Here is a 14906-nt window from a genome sequence, read left to right as displayed (position 1 = left end):
TCAGAGGCTCACACATTGTAAGCAAGTGCTCCCATTGAACTATACTCCCAACCCTTTTATTTTTGTTTTAAAATAGGGTTGCTCAGTTGTCATCCTCAGCTAGTGGAGTAACTGGAATTATAGTTGTGCATTACCACACCTATGCCAGCTACTTTTATTTTGAGTACCTTGAATAGTTTTAAATTTGCATAGTCAAAAATAAAAATGAATTAATAAAATGTTGAAAATTTTAAGCATTGTCTATTTTTGTCCCCTCTTAAAGTCTTTTTTTTTTTTTTTTTGGTGGGGGTTGATTGCTGGGGATTGAACCCTAGGGATGCTGATCCTTTGCTCTTTTTTTTTTTGTTGTTGTTTTATTTTGAAAAAGGTGTCATTATGTTGCTTAGGGCCTTGCTAAATTGCTGAAGCTGGTATTGAGCTCACATCCTCCTTCCTCAGCCTCCCAAGTTGGAGTTGCTGGGATTACAAGTGTGCACCACCATGCCTAGTTTAGTTAGATTTTCAATAAAATTTAGATGTCTATAGAGAATCAACAATCTGACTTTTAAAAAATGAGAAGCTACATCTAAGTTGTGAATAGATTCAAGAACCCGAGTAATGATAGAAATTCTGGCTGCCTTCATTCTCTCTAGTAGGTGGTCTTGGCACAGGCAGCCTGACTGGTATAGGAACCGGGGCTCTTGGACTCCCTGCAGTGAATAATGACCCTTTTGTACAGAGAAAACTGGGCACCTCTGGACTGAACCAGCCTACATTCCAGCAGAGTAAGATGAAACCTTGTAAGTGGTAGTGTTGTCTGTGATTGTGAAGTGTGATTGAGGTACATAAGAAAGTTTATTGTGTGTCTGCTTTGTTGTCCCTAGTGTTGTATGAACAAAAACATTGATTTATGTAATATATTGTTAGTAGAGCCATATATTGGTGTGCATCCTAGAATAATGAGAATAAATTCACAAATATGAATTATTGAAGTAAAAATTTGAGATATCACTCTACCTTTGTTTTGGATTGCCAGAGCAAAGGTAAGAGGTTCCATCTTCAGGGTGTTATTCTAAAGAGGTGGTATGGTGTTAAAAAAAGAAAAAAAAAAGTTCTTTCTTTTTTTAAAAAATATTTTATTAATTATTGATAGACCTTTATTTATTTAATTGCTCATATGTGGTGCTGTGAATCAAACACAGTGCTTCTCACATGCTTGGCAAGTGTTCTACCATTGAGCCACAACCCCAGCCCAAGAGAAAAGTTCTTTAACCTAAAAATTTTCTGGTATTGATTTTTGACAGCTAGAAAAATATCCTGTTTATTTCAGTGTGCCAAGTTTATAAAGCAAAGCCCTCAAACTCATGATCTCCTTCCTATCCTTCTTAATAGCTAAGTTTTATAGGTTTCTGTAACTGTTCCCAGCCAAACTTTTCTAATATAAGGAGCAGTAATTTTCATTTATCAATCAAGAAGTGCCAGGTCTCAAAATTACATGTTAATAAATCTCGTAACGACTATATATGAAGTCAAAGAGTAAGAATTGAAAACAGTTGAATTCATTGCAGTTATCAATAATTGGTAGGAAAATGATGAGATGGAAAGGTGTATTTATCAACTTTATGTTGCTTGACCAAAAATAAAATACACAACAATGTTTAACTTATTTTAAGATTATAGATTTATAATACACATATACTTTATTTTTTATAAACACTGCTATAAAATGTGTATAATTTACAGCCAGTTGTCAGTTTCACCTCCTTATTAATAATACAAGTCAGAAATTATCTTTATAAACCCATGAATTTAATTGACCCTTGTCTTTCTTTTCATTGGCAGTAAATATTTGTGATAATAAAGATTAAAATAAGAGCTGACTTGCAAATGTTAGTGTGAAAGGCTTGTCTGAATGTTATGTTTTGTAGCATGCTGTATGTTAATAGCAGGGTGTTATGCACTCATTGCTTATTATAATATGCTAGAAGATTTTTATTATAAAGTAAGAATTACTAACCTCAAGTGGATTATATTAAGGGTAAGTGTTAGGAGTTTGAGCCTAGTGAACTTTTCATGTCCTGAAGAACGTTATTGAAGTAGTACTATGCAAGATAATTAATTGAAAGTCTTTTCTGTGTACCTAAAACACCTTAATATTTAAACTTGACTGTATAATTCTTTGTGCATTTTCTTTGTATCCCCTCCACCCACCCCACCTCTCATCCCCCTGCCCCCCCCCCATACCCCCAATAAAGTTAGAACTGTGTTATCTCTCTGGTTATTTGTATTTTATGGGGAGTTGAGAAATTACTTAAATGCTTTTTTGTTTCTAACAGCGGACTTGTCTCAGGTGTGGCCAGAGGCAAATCAGCACTTTAGTAAAGAGATAGATGATGAAGCAAACAGCTATTTCCAACGAATATATAATCACCCACCACATCCAACCATGTCAGTTGATGAGGTGAGTATTAAGAGGACCTAATTATGAATTGTACAGACAAATCTTGAAGAAGTGACCCTTTCAAGTTTTTTAGAAATCCAGCTTAAAGTGTTTTGTGATGTATCTATGTATCTTTTGAAACCTTATTGTATGTCTCAACCTCTGTTTATTGATAAATATTCTTTCTGCTTTACAAGTTTGCTATTATAAGAATATTTGAGGAATGCTGTTACTAATGGTTTATGTATGTGTTGTTTTTGTTTTGTTTTTATAGGTATTAGAAATGCTACAAAGATTTAAAGACTCTACTATAAAAAGGGAACGAGAAGTATTTAACTGTATGCTAAGGAACTTGTTTGAAGAATATCGGTTTTTCCCCCAGTATCCTGATAAAGAGTTACATATAACAGCCTGCCTGTTTGGTGGCATAATTGAAAAAGGACTGGTCACTTACATGGCACTGGGTCTGGCCCTGCGATATGTTCTTGAAGCCTTACGCAAGCCTTTTGGATCTAAAATGTATTATTTTGGGATAGCTGCACTAGATAGATTTAAAAATAGGTGAGTGTATAGTTTTTCTTTTAAGCCACTTTCTCTTTCTCTTTTGGATCTAGGATCTCACTGTGTTGCCCAAGCTGTCTTCCAACTTGTATGAGTTTATTGAAGGGATAGTAAGGGAGGGAGCATTCTCAAAGAAGAGATTGGGTCTTCTCACATAGCCGGAGGAGACATGCCCTCAGATTTAACTGGGAGTCCCACAGAAACTAGAGTCCCATTCAGGTTCAGCTTTGGGGGGGAGGTGGTACTGGGGATTAAACCTAGGGGTGTTTTTCTGTTGAGCACATTTCTAGTGCTTTTAAAACTTTTTATTTAGAGACAGGGTCTTACTTTGTTGCTTAGGGTCTTGCTACAGCTGGCTGTAAATTTCTGATCCTTCTGCCTTACTCCCCGCCCCCCCATTACAGGAGTGTGTCATTGCACGTGACTTATCTTTTTACTTTGACTACAGCATAGGAACTGCATGGATGGCCTCTAAGGGAACATGGTGTGGTGCTCACATAGTTGGAGATTTTAAGGAAATTGAGTTCCCCTGTTTTTTCCTCAATTTTTTACCCCCTGAGTCATTTTACTATCCTTTGAAAAACTCTCAGCAAGTGGGTTTTTTTTTTTTTTTTTTGGTCAGGGTGTTGATGGTTTAGTTGCCAGGGTGATTAGGGGTTTTGATAAGGTAGGGTCCTGGCTACCTGATAGGGTGTGACATGATCCTGAAATAGTAGTTTTTCTGAAGGGGATATAATTATGCCTTGGGGAGATCCTTGTTTTTTAGGTGCTTATCTAGCAGATAAGGCTCCCTCTGGTTTACCTAGCCTTTCATTTGTTTTTTATCTTGCTTACCCTTTCAGACTGACTAGTTACTTAACATTTGTGCCTTAAGGACTTGAATCCATAAATTCTTTTAGGGTATTTGGGCATGGTCTGGCTACATTCTGCTGATAGAGGGCTACATTGAGGGGAGTGGCTCAAAGTCCTTTTCCTCTGCCTGGCCAGGCATGGAGAGTTAATGGTATGTAGCATCAGGGCAATCCAGAGGTCCATGTTGGTGATTGGGTGACTGGACAAGGCATTTTTAGGGAAGAGATGATATTTAGGTGTCAATTAAAGTTCCCAATGACTTGAGCCTTGAATGAAGCCCCACAATATTTTCTATGGTTCCAGAGAGAAAAATGAGGGTAAGAGACAGAAAAGAGATCTCTTTACCCTAATGGGTGTCAAGGCTTAAAATTTCATGATTGCTGGCCTTCAGATTCTGCAGAGGTATTGCCATCCACAAATGATAGTTGGCAAGCTTTGTTCTCCACAAGGACTGAAGGGAAAAGCTTCAGTTTTTACCCTTAAAGGGGCATAGCATCTTCAGTTCTAGTCAAGATACTTTGGTTCTCATGAAAGTGTGCTGTAGCCAAAGAACCATGAATTAGCTCAAGATTTTAACCTCGGCTGAACAGAATCTGAAGTAGAAAAAAGAGGTTTAGAAAAGGCTGAACAAAAAAAAAAAAAAAAAGGAACAAGAAAAGAATTGGGCTAACTTATGATAAAGAGGTAGTTAACACCAAATGTTACAGGGTAGAGGCCTTCTGCAAAGCTGAGGCAGCCACAGGGCCCCTCTTCAATACTAGATTCATGCCAGAAAGATTTCAGACATGTAACTCAGAGTAACAGGCTTAATGAGTTTAGTTTTAGAGGAATAGGGAAAGGAGGAGTGGGTTCTTTTAGAGAGGAGGCAGACCCTGACATACTGAAATATTCCACCATCCCTTTCAAGAAGTTCTCTGGTTTCCCTTGTAGTCAGTTTTTATACCCCATTTCTTCTTTTTTTAAAAACATTTTTAATATCTTTTATTTGATTATTTTTTATGTGGTGCTCAGGGATCGAACCCAGGGCCTCACACGTGTTAGGCAAACAATTTACTGCTGAGCCACAGCCCTATACCTCACTTCTAATCCCTAGAATTCTCTCTCTCTCTCTCTCTCTCTCTCTCTCTCTCTCTCTCTCTCTCTCTCTCTCTCTCTCTCTCTCTCATATATATATATATATATATATATATATAAATTAGTTGTAGTTGGACACAATGCCTTTGTTTTATTTAATTATTTTTATGTGGCGCTGAAGATCAAACCCAGGGCCTTGTACATGCCAGGCGAACACTTGACCGCTGAGCCACAACCCCAGCCCCCCCCCCATCTCTCTTAATTTTATCTCAGGGACTTCCAGAGTATCATTTAAATACAGTCACAACTATGTAGCTTTGAGTCTGCATGTTGATACTTTTTTTTTTCTATGTAAGAATGAGGTTCATATGTATCTCACACTTTAACGTTCTTCCCTTGGAATTCTCTTCAGGTTAGGTATTTATGAGTGGGGAAATGGCTTAGACTGAGATATGGAAAAAGGTTTTTCTGTTCCTAATGATGAGTGAAAAAATGAATTTTTTCGTTCGCAGGTTGAAGGACTATCCCCAGTATTGTCAGCACTTGGCTTCTATCAGTCACTTTATGCAGTTTCCACATCATTTACAAGAGGCAAGTGCCCTCTGCATCTAATACCTTGGAGAGTTCATCTGTTTTGATTTGTTTTGAGATTTTAGGCATTGGCATTAAGATTCCTTAATGATTGACGTGATTTGGGTATACATTTCTTTTTGTTTCCTTTGCATCTTGACCTATTTTGTCACATCATTCTAGATGTGAAGCAACTATAAAAACTTGAATATTCTAGTATGTAATGTATAATATAACTATATTATAATAATATTAGTCGACCTGACAATATATTTAAGCTCTAGCTTGTGATTTCCAAACTCTGTATGTACCCCAGGTCAGTTTTACTGAACACAGAATTGAAAATGTTGAACTTAATGAGTTAATAATGGAACATGAAATTTCATGATTGGATTAACTTTTCTGTGTAATGATTTTTATGATTTGACTAAAGGTTTTTCTAGCTCTTTAAGCCCCATGAGGCTGATTACCTAGTAATTCTTTGTGTTAGTATTTATGGAAACTTGCCTGATTCTAAAAAGGATTTGGAGTGTGATTATCGGGTATAAATTAAGAGGCAGCCCTTGACAATGGAGAATAGTACATTTTAATATGTTTTGTATGATCTTGAAATTTGAGAACCATTGTTTTAGTGGTTCATTTGTGATTTATAAACTTCATACCATTATCTTGTATTATTCAATCAGTTTATAGGACAGGAAAGCTGATGAGTCTTTTTCGAATTATATTTTCAGTTTTTTATTTTATAAAATAGATCAATTTTAAGATGTTGTAAGGAATAAGAATGATAAAAAGATTTGAATTTTTTCGTTCATCACGGTGCTGGGGATTGAATCTAGGCATTCGCTACTACTGAGCTATATCCCTAGCCCTACAGGGCCCGTTTTAAAAAAATATATTTTTATTATGATAATTTTGATTAAAATTATTTTATATATGGATTTAGTTTTGGTTGATAAGGTCAGTTGAAGTAGTTTGAGAACCCTCTGTCAGCCCTCTTAATTTGTGTTGGGTAGGAGGGAGGGAGATTTAATGATCTGTGAAATGAAAAGGAAAAAAGAACAACCCTACAGTATCCATTACTGTGTTGCTTACTGTTTATTTGAATTGACAATGTGTAGTATTTTTAAAAATTTTATAGTAATAACTTTACTGAAACAACTAACAGCAGTGTTTTAGACTTTTCTCATGAGGATCTAATAAAGGAGACCCGACACCCCTGCCCTTTGGTTGTGCCGGGGTTACTAAAACCCATGGCTATGTGATTGCTAGACGAGCATTGTACCACACCGAGCCTAGTGTCCGATATAAAAGAGATGAATTTACTATACAAATTTTGAAGAATTTTATAGTTTTTTTTTAATATTTATATTTTAGGTATAGATGGATACAACACAATGCCTTTATTTTTTTGTGGTGCTGAGGATCGAACCTGGGTCCCGCCCGTGCTAGGCAAGCGCTCTACTGCTGAGCCACAATCCCGGCCCAGAATTTTATAGTTTATTAAAGGAGTTAAAGAAATTTATATGCAGATATTTTGTGCTACTGTTTTTAGTTGTTTTGTTAGAATAGTTCTTTTTTTTTTTTTTTTTTAAAGAGAGAGTGAGAGAGAGAGAGAATTTTAATATTAATTTTTAGTTTTCGGCGGACACAACATCTTTGTTTGTATGTGGTGCTGAGGATCGAATCCGGGCCTCACGCATGCCAGGCGAGCACGCTACCACTTGAGCCACATCCCCAGCCCTAGAATAGTTCTTAAAAAAACTTTCAACATATTAATATTTTATCTTCAAAGGAGTCCATGGTATCCACTTATATTTATGTGCCAGGATGGGGCAAGGGTTATGGGAGATAGATGAACCAAAAGAGTACTCTGAAGTTATTTTTTACCTTCTCTCAAATCAGGGGCATATATAATTCAAAAATTTCGATTTCTATTAAGAACTCTTTTTTAATGTGTTTCTCTTTCCCTACACTTACAGTATATCGAATATGGACAACAGTCTAGAGACCCTCCTGTGAAAATGCAGGGCTCCATCACCACCCCTGGAAGTATTGCTTTGGCCCAGGCCCAGGCCCAGGCCCAGGTTCCAGCAAAACCTTCTCTTGCTGGTCAGGTTAACACTATGGTAACCACTTCAACAACTACAACTGTTGCTAAAACGGTTACAGTCACCAGGCCAACTGGAGTCAGTTTTAAGAAAGATGTGCCAGTAAGTAGGTCTTTTTTTCTACCAGATTTTAAAAAATATATTCTGATGTACCTCATAGTGAGCAGTATCTCAATTTTATTATGATACATGACTTATAAAGACCCTTTTGTATCTCCCCTCCCTGTATTTCTCAGAGATAGGCACTATTAATAGTATTATATGCTTGCCCACACTTCAGATGCAGTCATATCAGGTAGAGATTTCCTATAAATGAAATAGATATTTTAGTCTTATATGGGCTTTTTTCCAAGGAAGCATTTCAACTTATTTACTTTATGTACTTTATTATTTCTTTAGCCTTCTATCAATACTACAAATATTGATACGTTGCTTGTGGCCACAGACCAAACTGAGAGAATTGTGGAGCCCCCAGAAAATATCCAAGAGAAAATTGCTTTTATCTTCAACAATCTCTCACAGTCAAATATGACACAAAAGGTGAGCGTGATGTCATTTTATAAAGGCCTTCTCCTTTTTTTCTTCTGAGTTGAGGGATTTATTTTTAACCCCCCCACCCCCTGTTTCTTTCTTTCTTTAAATGACATTACTGAAGATTGACTCCAAGGTGTTATGCCACTGAACTAGATCCTCATTCATTTTTATTTTTCATTTTGAGTCAGGGGTCTTGCTAAGTTGTTGCCGATGGCCTTAAACTTGCTATCCTGATTTCATGTTCCTGAGTGAGATTATGGGTATATGTAATTTTGCCTGGCTTTTGACCATAATTTTTAATATTCACTTTAAAAATAAAGGTAACAAAATCAAAGTGAAGGGAGTGTGGATCTCCAACTTGTGTTTGAGGTTTTTGTAGACACCAGATAATACCAGTTTCAAATGTTCTGTTTTGCCCTGTATTGTAGACTTTTTCAAATAAACTTTGTGTTTTCATGATAATGGAAGATTTTATTTGTACCTCTAGTCATAACTCAGCTCCTCCCAAAGACAGTTTATTTATTAGATTCCTAAGCACTCAGACCTTGCAAAAAGCATAAAGAACCATGCTTGGCTTCCTAAGATTATATAAGTTAGTACTTATGAATGGTAATATGTTAGCCTCTAAGATTAGCTTTAAGAAAATGTGTTTAAAGATGTATGTACCTATTTTAAAATCCCAGGATAATTGATTAGGGGGAAGAATTCAGGCTTTTAGTATCTATTTGAAGAGAAGCTTCAAACTTGTAGGTGATTCCTGGATATAGAAATTCGGGAAAACACAATTCTCGTGTTAGATGTGTAATGGCAGGTTGTAGATTAGTAAATTAAGATTAGATTAGTAATTTAAGGTTGGGCATGGTGGGTGGGTGGTGGCAGCAGGAACTACAAGTTTTATCATTTATTTATTTTTTGGGGGGGGGTAGTACTGGAGGTCAAACCCAGGGTCTCACACATGTCAGACAAGTGTTCTACCACTGAGCCACATCCTCAGGCCTGTTTTATAGGTTTTTTTTTTTAATTATTTATTTTGTTTAGTTGTAGTTCAGCACAAAACCATTTATTTTTTTTTTGTTTGTTTATCTATCTGTTTATTTATTTATTTTTATGTGGCGCTGAGGATTGAATCCAGGGTCTCACATGTGTGAGGCAAGACCTCTACCTCGGAGCCATGACCTAAGCCCCCTGTTTTATAGTTTTAATGCTGAAGGTGATTGTAGATGTTGCAGTCCTAACCATCTACAAACTACGTCTACAGTTTTAGAAGTGATTGACTACACTACCATAGAATTGAACATACCGTACTGCATTTATCTGTCATGGGGAGAGATGAAGTGTGGTGCTTTAGTGTCAGGTTAAATTTTCAAAGAGCCCTTTACTGTAGTATGATTCACAGAAACCAGTCTTTATTTTATCACAGTGTGATTCTGAGCTTCCTGTGTCCTATTAATTGGCTAGGTTGAAGAATTAAAAGAAACTGTGAAGGAAGAATTTATGCCTTGGGTTTCACAATATCTAGTTATGAAGAGAGTCAGTATTGAACCAAACTTCCACAGCCTTTATTCAAACTTCCTGGATACATTGAAGAATCCTGAATTTAACAAGATGGTTCTGAATGAGACCTATAGAAACATCAAAGTAAGAATTGGTTCTTATGTTCTATTTAATTATGCAATAAAGTATAATTAGAATTTGGGCTGTATTTTGCTGCTTTTTCTCTATATTGTCTAGTTCAGGTATATATGGATATTGTTTCAAATGTGGAAATAAATTTCACAGAAGAATTTCAGTCGTGGGTGATACTAGGTGTGCTGTTTACTTTGAATGTTATCTCTTCTTCATTTGTTTTCATCATCTCATGCATGTATTTTAGAACTTCATCATCTATTACAGTAATATTTAGTGTTGCTTAACATGTCATATGCATCACTGTCTTTTTTTTAACTTGATTTGCGGCCTCCACCCCCACCCCTGTTCCTGGAATTTATTTATAATACGCTCTTAGTGCTAGCACCCCTCCTATTCTTTCTTTAAAAGGTCTTTTAGAAAACCATTGTATGAATATATTCTACTAGTGGATATTGAGGTTATTTATCACTATAACTGAAACAAACAATACTGTAATGGTTGTTTTCATTTGTATTTTACATTCGTCAAGTGCCAGATATCTCTAGACTCCTTACATATTTGTGGCGTAGTTTTGTCTTAGAGTCCTATATTATAATCTTAAGACCAAACTCTTATTCAATAAAGTTTAAGTATTTTAATTGGTAAACTATTGCTTATTCTTATTCCTTAGGAGATAAAATTTGTTTTCATAAGACACGAAACCAGCATACATCTCTGATCATTCTTTTTTGAATAGCATGGGATTGGCTTAGCATCCAGCACTATATTTAAACCTGTGGATGGGAATTTTCCCCATTCTTGGTTACGCTGTAGTGCGAAATAATTCCTGTCTCTTCTGTTGCACAGCTGACTTGTATAATTCTGCTGTTGCTTTATGGAGTTAAGGAACATGACAATATTCAGGTTTTATTATCTGATAGCAGGGATAATTAAGTTACCTCAACTTTGAGGCAAAATTTAAGGCCTTGACTTTTTTTTAGACAAAAAGCAAATATAGCTATTCATTTAGTCAAATGTAGTAGATAGATGCTTGTTTATATATATGTGTGTGTGTGTGTGTGTGTGTGTGTGCGCGCCCCCATTCTCAAAACATACTGTGTGATGATTTGCTCTTCCTAGAAAAGCTAGCACTGAAGAATCTATTAAATGAATTTTAAAGTAATTCAAAAGAAGCGAATAAGCAATTTTACACTGTATTTCAGAGAGTTATTTTAGTTGACTTCAGAGATACATAATGACCTGGATATGCAGAAGACTGTAATAGATAGCTATTTTGGTTTTATTCCTTCATGTGTCGCCTCAAACTATAATCTTGAATTTAAATCTTAATTTGTGTTTAATTTAGGTCTTCAAAATAGATTTTTTTTATTGAGTCTACTTTAAGCATAGTTAAGGTTTTCCAGTACTTTTCTGTAGGACAGTACCCAACATTTTAAACTTGTATCCCTTTTGAGTCTTTTTTTTTGTACCTGGGATTGAACTCGGGGCACTCAACCATGGAGCCACATCCCCAGTTCTGTTTTGTATTTTATTTAGAGACAGGGTCTTACTGAGTTGTTAGTGCCTCACTATTGCAGAGACTGGTTTTGAACTCACAATTCTCCACTGCACCCTGTTCCCTTTTTAATCTTGCACACTATATTTGTTTTATAGGTTGAGTATTCGCCATCTGAAATACAAAGTACCATATTTTTTTTCTCCATATTTTCCCAATATTTACATATATAATGAAATACCTTGGGGTATGAAGCTCTCATATAAATACCAGATTTGTTTCATGTATACACAAACATAGAGCATGAAGATAATTTTTATATTTTTATCATATCTGTGGTTTTTTTAATTGCAACTCATTACATGAAGTCAGATGTTAAGATTTCTGTTTTTGGCTATGTCAGCCCTTTTCAAAAAGTTTCAGATTTGGAGCATTTTGTAGTTTTTAGGTTTTCAGATTAGGGCTGCTCAATCTGTAACTATTTTTTAAAAATAAAAGTACTTTTGTTCTTGTTTTGCATTACTAGTGATCACACCTAGTACCTTCATACGCTAGGCAAGAGATCTACTACTGAGCTATACTTCCAGCCCCTAAAGAGGTCTTTTAAAGATAAAAACATCACTGCTAATGAATACAGCAAAATATTGTTAATAAAATGTGTGGAGTAGATTTACTTTGAGGTATGTTTTAAAGAATTGATGGTTTATTTTTAGAATAGGATAATAGAATTCTCAAACATTTAGTTTATAATTTTATTTCATAAATCCATTCTTACTTCTTAATTCTATACTGTTTCAGGTGCTCCTGACCTCTGATAAAGCTGCAGCCAATTTCTCAGATCGTTCTTTGCTGAAGAACTTGGGACATTGGCTGGGAATGATCACATTAGCTAAAAATAAACCCATCTTACATACTGTGAGTTTCAGCTAACGGTTCATGCAAAGTTTGGTAATGTTTGGGCAGTGTGCTTTGTCTAAAGATCTTGATTTATGGCGGCTGTTTTAGTGATTACGAGATTTTGTACAATTTTGCCTCTTGTTTTGAATTCCTCATTCTGTGCCCACAGGTCCTACATCTTTTAGTATAAAGAAAAGTCATGTTATGGTGTGGGTGTCACTTCTTTTTATAATACAAAACTGAAATATTGGGGCTGAGATCATGGCTCAGAGGTAGAGCGCTTGCCTAGCATGTGTGAGGCCCTAGATTTGATCCTCAGCACCACATTAAAAAATAATTAATTAATTAAATAAAGGTATTGTGTTGAACTTCAACTAAAAAAATAAATGATAACTTAAAAAACTGAAATATTATGTTGATTGCTATTTGGGGTATGAACTTAGTATTTGTTTTTTTGTGGGTTTTTTTTTTTTTTTTTTTTTTTTTGGTGGTGCTGGGGATTGAACCCAGGGCCTTAAGCATGGGAGGCAAGCACTCTATCAACTGAGCCCTACCCCTTGATACTTTTTGAGGACTTCCGGAGTACATTGCCAGCTTTTGAACATTTTTTTAATTCCTTCAATTCTAGGACTTGGATGTGAAATCTTTGCTGCTAGAGGCTTATGTTAAAGGACAACAGGAGTTGCTCTATGTAGTACCCTTTGTTGCCAAAGTCCTAGAGTCCAGCATTCGTAGTGTGGTGAGTAGATGTTAATATTTTATTCATGGCTAATTTGTTAAGAGTTGGATTGTTTCAGCACAATGTTCAAGAGATTGTGTTTTTAGTTCTTATGAATGTAAAACTAGTTTTGTTAGTTTTCCATAGTGGATCTTAGCCAACTTAGAAGGTGAAATTAAAATACTGACTCGGTATGGTTTTGGGTTTTTGATGTTGGTCTAAAATATGCTGTTGGTAGAAGGTTTTGTTTAGATCACATAGGTTAAAAGTGTTTATCTTTTAAATATTCAAATTTAAAGTTGGTTTTGGAGCTAGTATGACATAGCTTTTCATTAGGTTTTTAGGCCACCAAACCCCTGGACAATGGCTATTATGAATGTATTAGCTGAACTACATCAGGAACATGACTTGAAGGTAAATTTGTTTTTTTATTCTTTGCAACCTTCTCTGCCTTCATATTATTAAAATGTACAGTAAAGACTATCAATAGTTGGGTTGAAAGTAGGGTGTATTTTGAATAAACTTAAATTTTCTTTTCAAAATTCAAATCAAATATTGGAATTATGCAGTTAAACTTGAAGTTTGAGATTGAGGTGCTCTGCAAGAACCTTGCATTAGACATCAATGAGCTGAAACCTGGAAGCCTCCTAAAGGATAAAGATCGCCTAAAGAACTTAGATGAACAACTCTCTGCTCCAAAGAAAGATGTCAAGCAACCAGAAGAACTCCCTCCCATCACAACCACAAGTAAGTTTGGCAGCGTATTCTTCTATTAATCCGAATGCTTTTGGTATGCCTCAATGAATACAGCAAACTGTAATCGTTCCACATAGTGTGCTGCTGAAATTTTGTACACTTTTTGGTGGATCCCATAAGCTATGAAGTAAAAGAATGTCTAGGCCCAGTCTTACTTTATTAGATTCCATCCTAGCAATTCATTAGATAGTTTTAATTAAATGTGATTTAATCAGTTATTCCTTGTGTCCTAATCAGGCCAGTTTATCTTTCACATTGTTTGAAGTAATAGGAGTAATTCTATGTCCTGTGTTATCACTCAGAGGAAGACCAAACCACATCAACTTACTAGGGAGACATTTTATTTTACCTGCATCAATATGATTGGAGGTATTGGACTAGGGAATGTTCATTTGTGATGTATGATTAGAATAAACTAGCTTTTCTTTCTGTCTTAGGAACTAAGAATCTCCAGGTAAACCTGGGATTAGGCTAGACTGAAAGAAAATTTGTCATATAGGCTAAATCAACAAGGAACGCTTGGGCCTGCTAATGTAGCTTCTCTCTTCAATTGATTTCTGTGCTTTGAGGCACTGTGTGTTTTGGTCACATCTTTTATGGTAGAATTTTGTTTTCATAATTGGAAAGTTATTTACCATCACCATTACCCCTGCCAAGAGACTAAAAAAACCCAATTAGTTAGATAATTACCATTTAATAATACTTAATTTTATTATCAATTCAACAGATGTGACCTTTTAATCTCTTATTTTGTCACTTTACATTTAGCCACTTCTACAACACCTGCTACCAGCACTACCTGTACAGCCACAGTTCCACCACAGCCGCAGTACAGCTACCATGACATCAATGTCTATTCCCTCGCAGGCCTGGCACCACACATTACTCTTAACCCAACAGTAAGTACACACTGCTCCATTTCCCCAACTCCTAGTTTCTGACAAAGTGTTAGGTCACTTTCTTTTCCCCTTCCCTCTGAATTACTGTGTTGTAGGGTTTTGTCAGAAAGAACAAAGATCTGGAACTGCTATATAGTATAGTTGATTTTTTTTTTTTTTTGGTCTCAAAAAAATAGTCTGAGTGATAAATAACATTCATATTGGTCCCTCTTATCCCAACCCATGATTAAATTAAGCCAGCAATAAAATTGTGATCTTGGATATTTCTTAGGTCAACAAACTTTTTTTTTGCTTTTATTTTTATTATTATGTCACTTTAGCTTTATACGAAGCCATTAGCCATTTGGGTTTTTTTTGTTGTTGTTGTTTTTTGTTTTGTTTTGTTTTTCAG

General features: G+C 35.6%; 1 protein-coding gene and 1 non-coding gene across 12 annotated transcripts in view; both read left to right on the top strand.

The window, feature by feature from the left end:
• Cnot1 (CCR4-NOT transcription complex subunit 1) overlaps positions 1-14906 on the top strand; it is an 83147-nt gene that overhangs the window by 46697 nt on the left and 21544 nt on the right. For 5 of the 11 annotated variants that reach the window (XR_013430928.1, XM_005318252.4, XM_013365871.4 and 2 more), the window contains 12 exons: positions 633-779; positions 2316-2440; positions 2694-2980; positions 5419-5497; positions 7459-7689; positions 7987-8127; positions 9580-9759; positions 12044-12160; positions 12771-12881; positions 13197-13274; positions 13430-13607; positions 14385-14515. Coding sequence is in view for 10 of the 11 variants with exons in the window: in XM_005318252.4 (XP_005318309.1) it covers positions 633-779; positions 2316-2440; positions 2694-2980; positions 5419-5497; positions 7459-7689; positions 7987-8127; positions 9580-9759; positions 12044-12160; positions 12771-12881; positions 13197-13274; positions 13430-13607; positions 14385-14515 (1805 nt within the window). In the remaining variant the exon portion in view is untranslated. The remainder of the gene's footprint in view (positions 1-632; positions 780-2315; positions 2441-2693; positions 2981-5418; positions 5498-7458; positions 7690-7986; positions 8128-9579; positions 9760-12043; positions 12161-12770; positions 12882-13196; positions 13275-13429; positions 13608-14384; positions 14516-14906) is intronic. The other 6 variants (XM_013365883.4, XM_013365880.4, XM_005318254.4 and 3 more) reach the window with 4 other exon arrangements.
• On the top strand, positions 10508-10643 carry LOC120888194 (small nucleolar RNA SNORA46). The gene has a single exon (XR_005731695.1). It is a non-coding gene; the product is annotated as a small nucleolar RNA SNORA46 (small nucleolar RNA).

The sequence above is a fragment of the Ictidomys tridecemlineatus genome, chromosome 15 (genome assembly GCF_052094955.1).
Source record: "Ictidomys tridecemlineatus isolate mIctTri1 chromosome 15, mIctTri1.hap1, whole genome shotgun sequence".
NCBI lineage: Eukaryota > Metazoa > Chordata > Mammalia > Rodentia > Sciuridae > Ictidomys > Ictidomys tridecemlineatus.
This window is presented reverse-complemented; position numbering and strand designations above follow the sequence as displayed.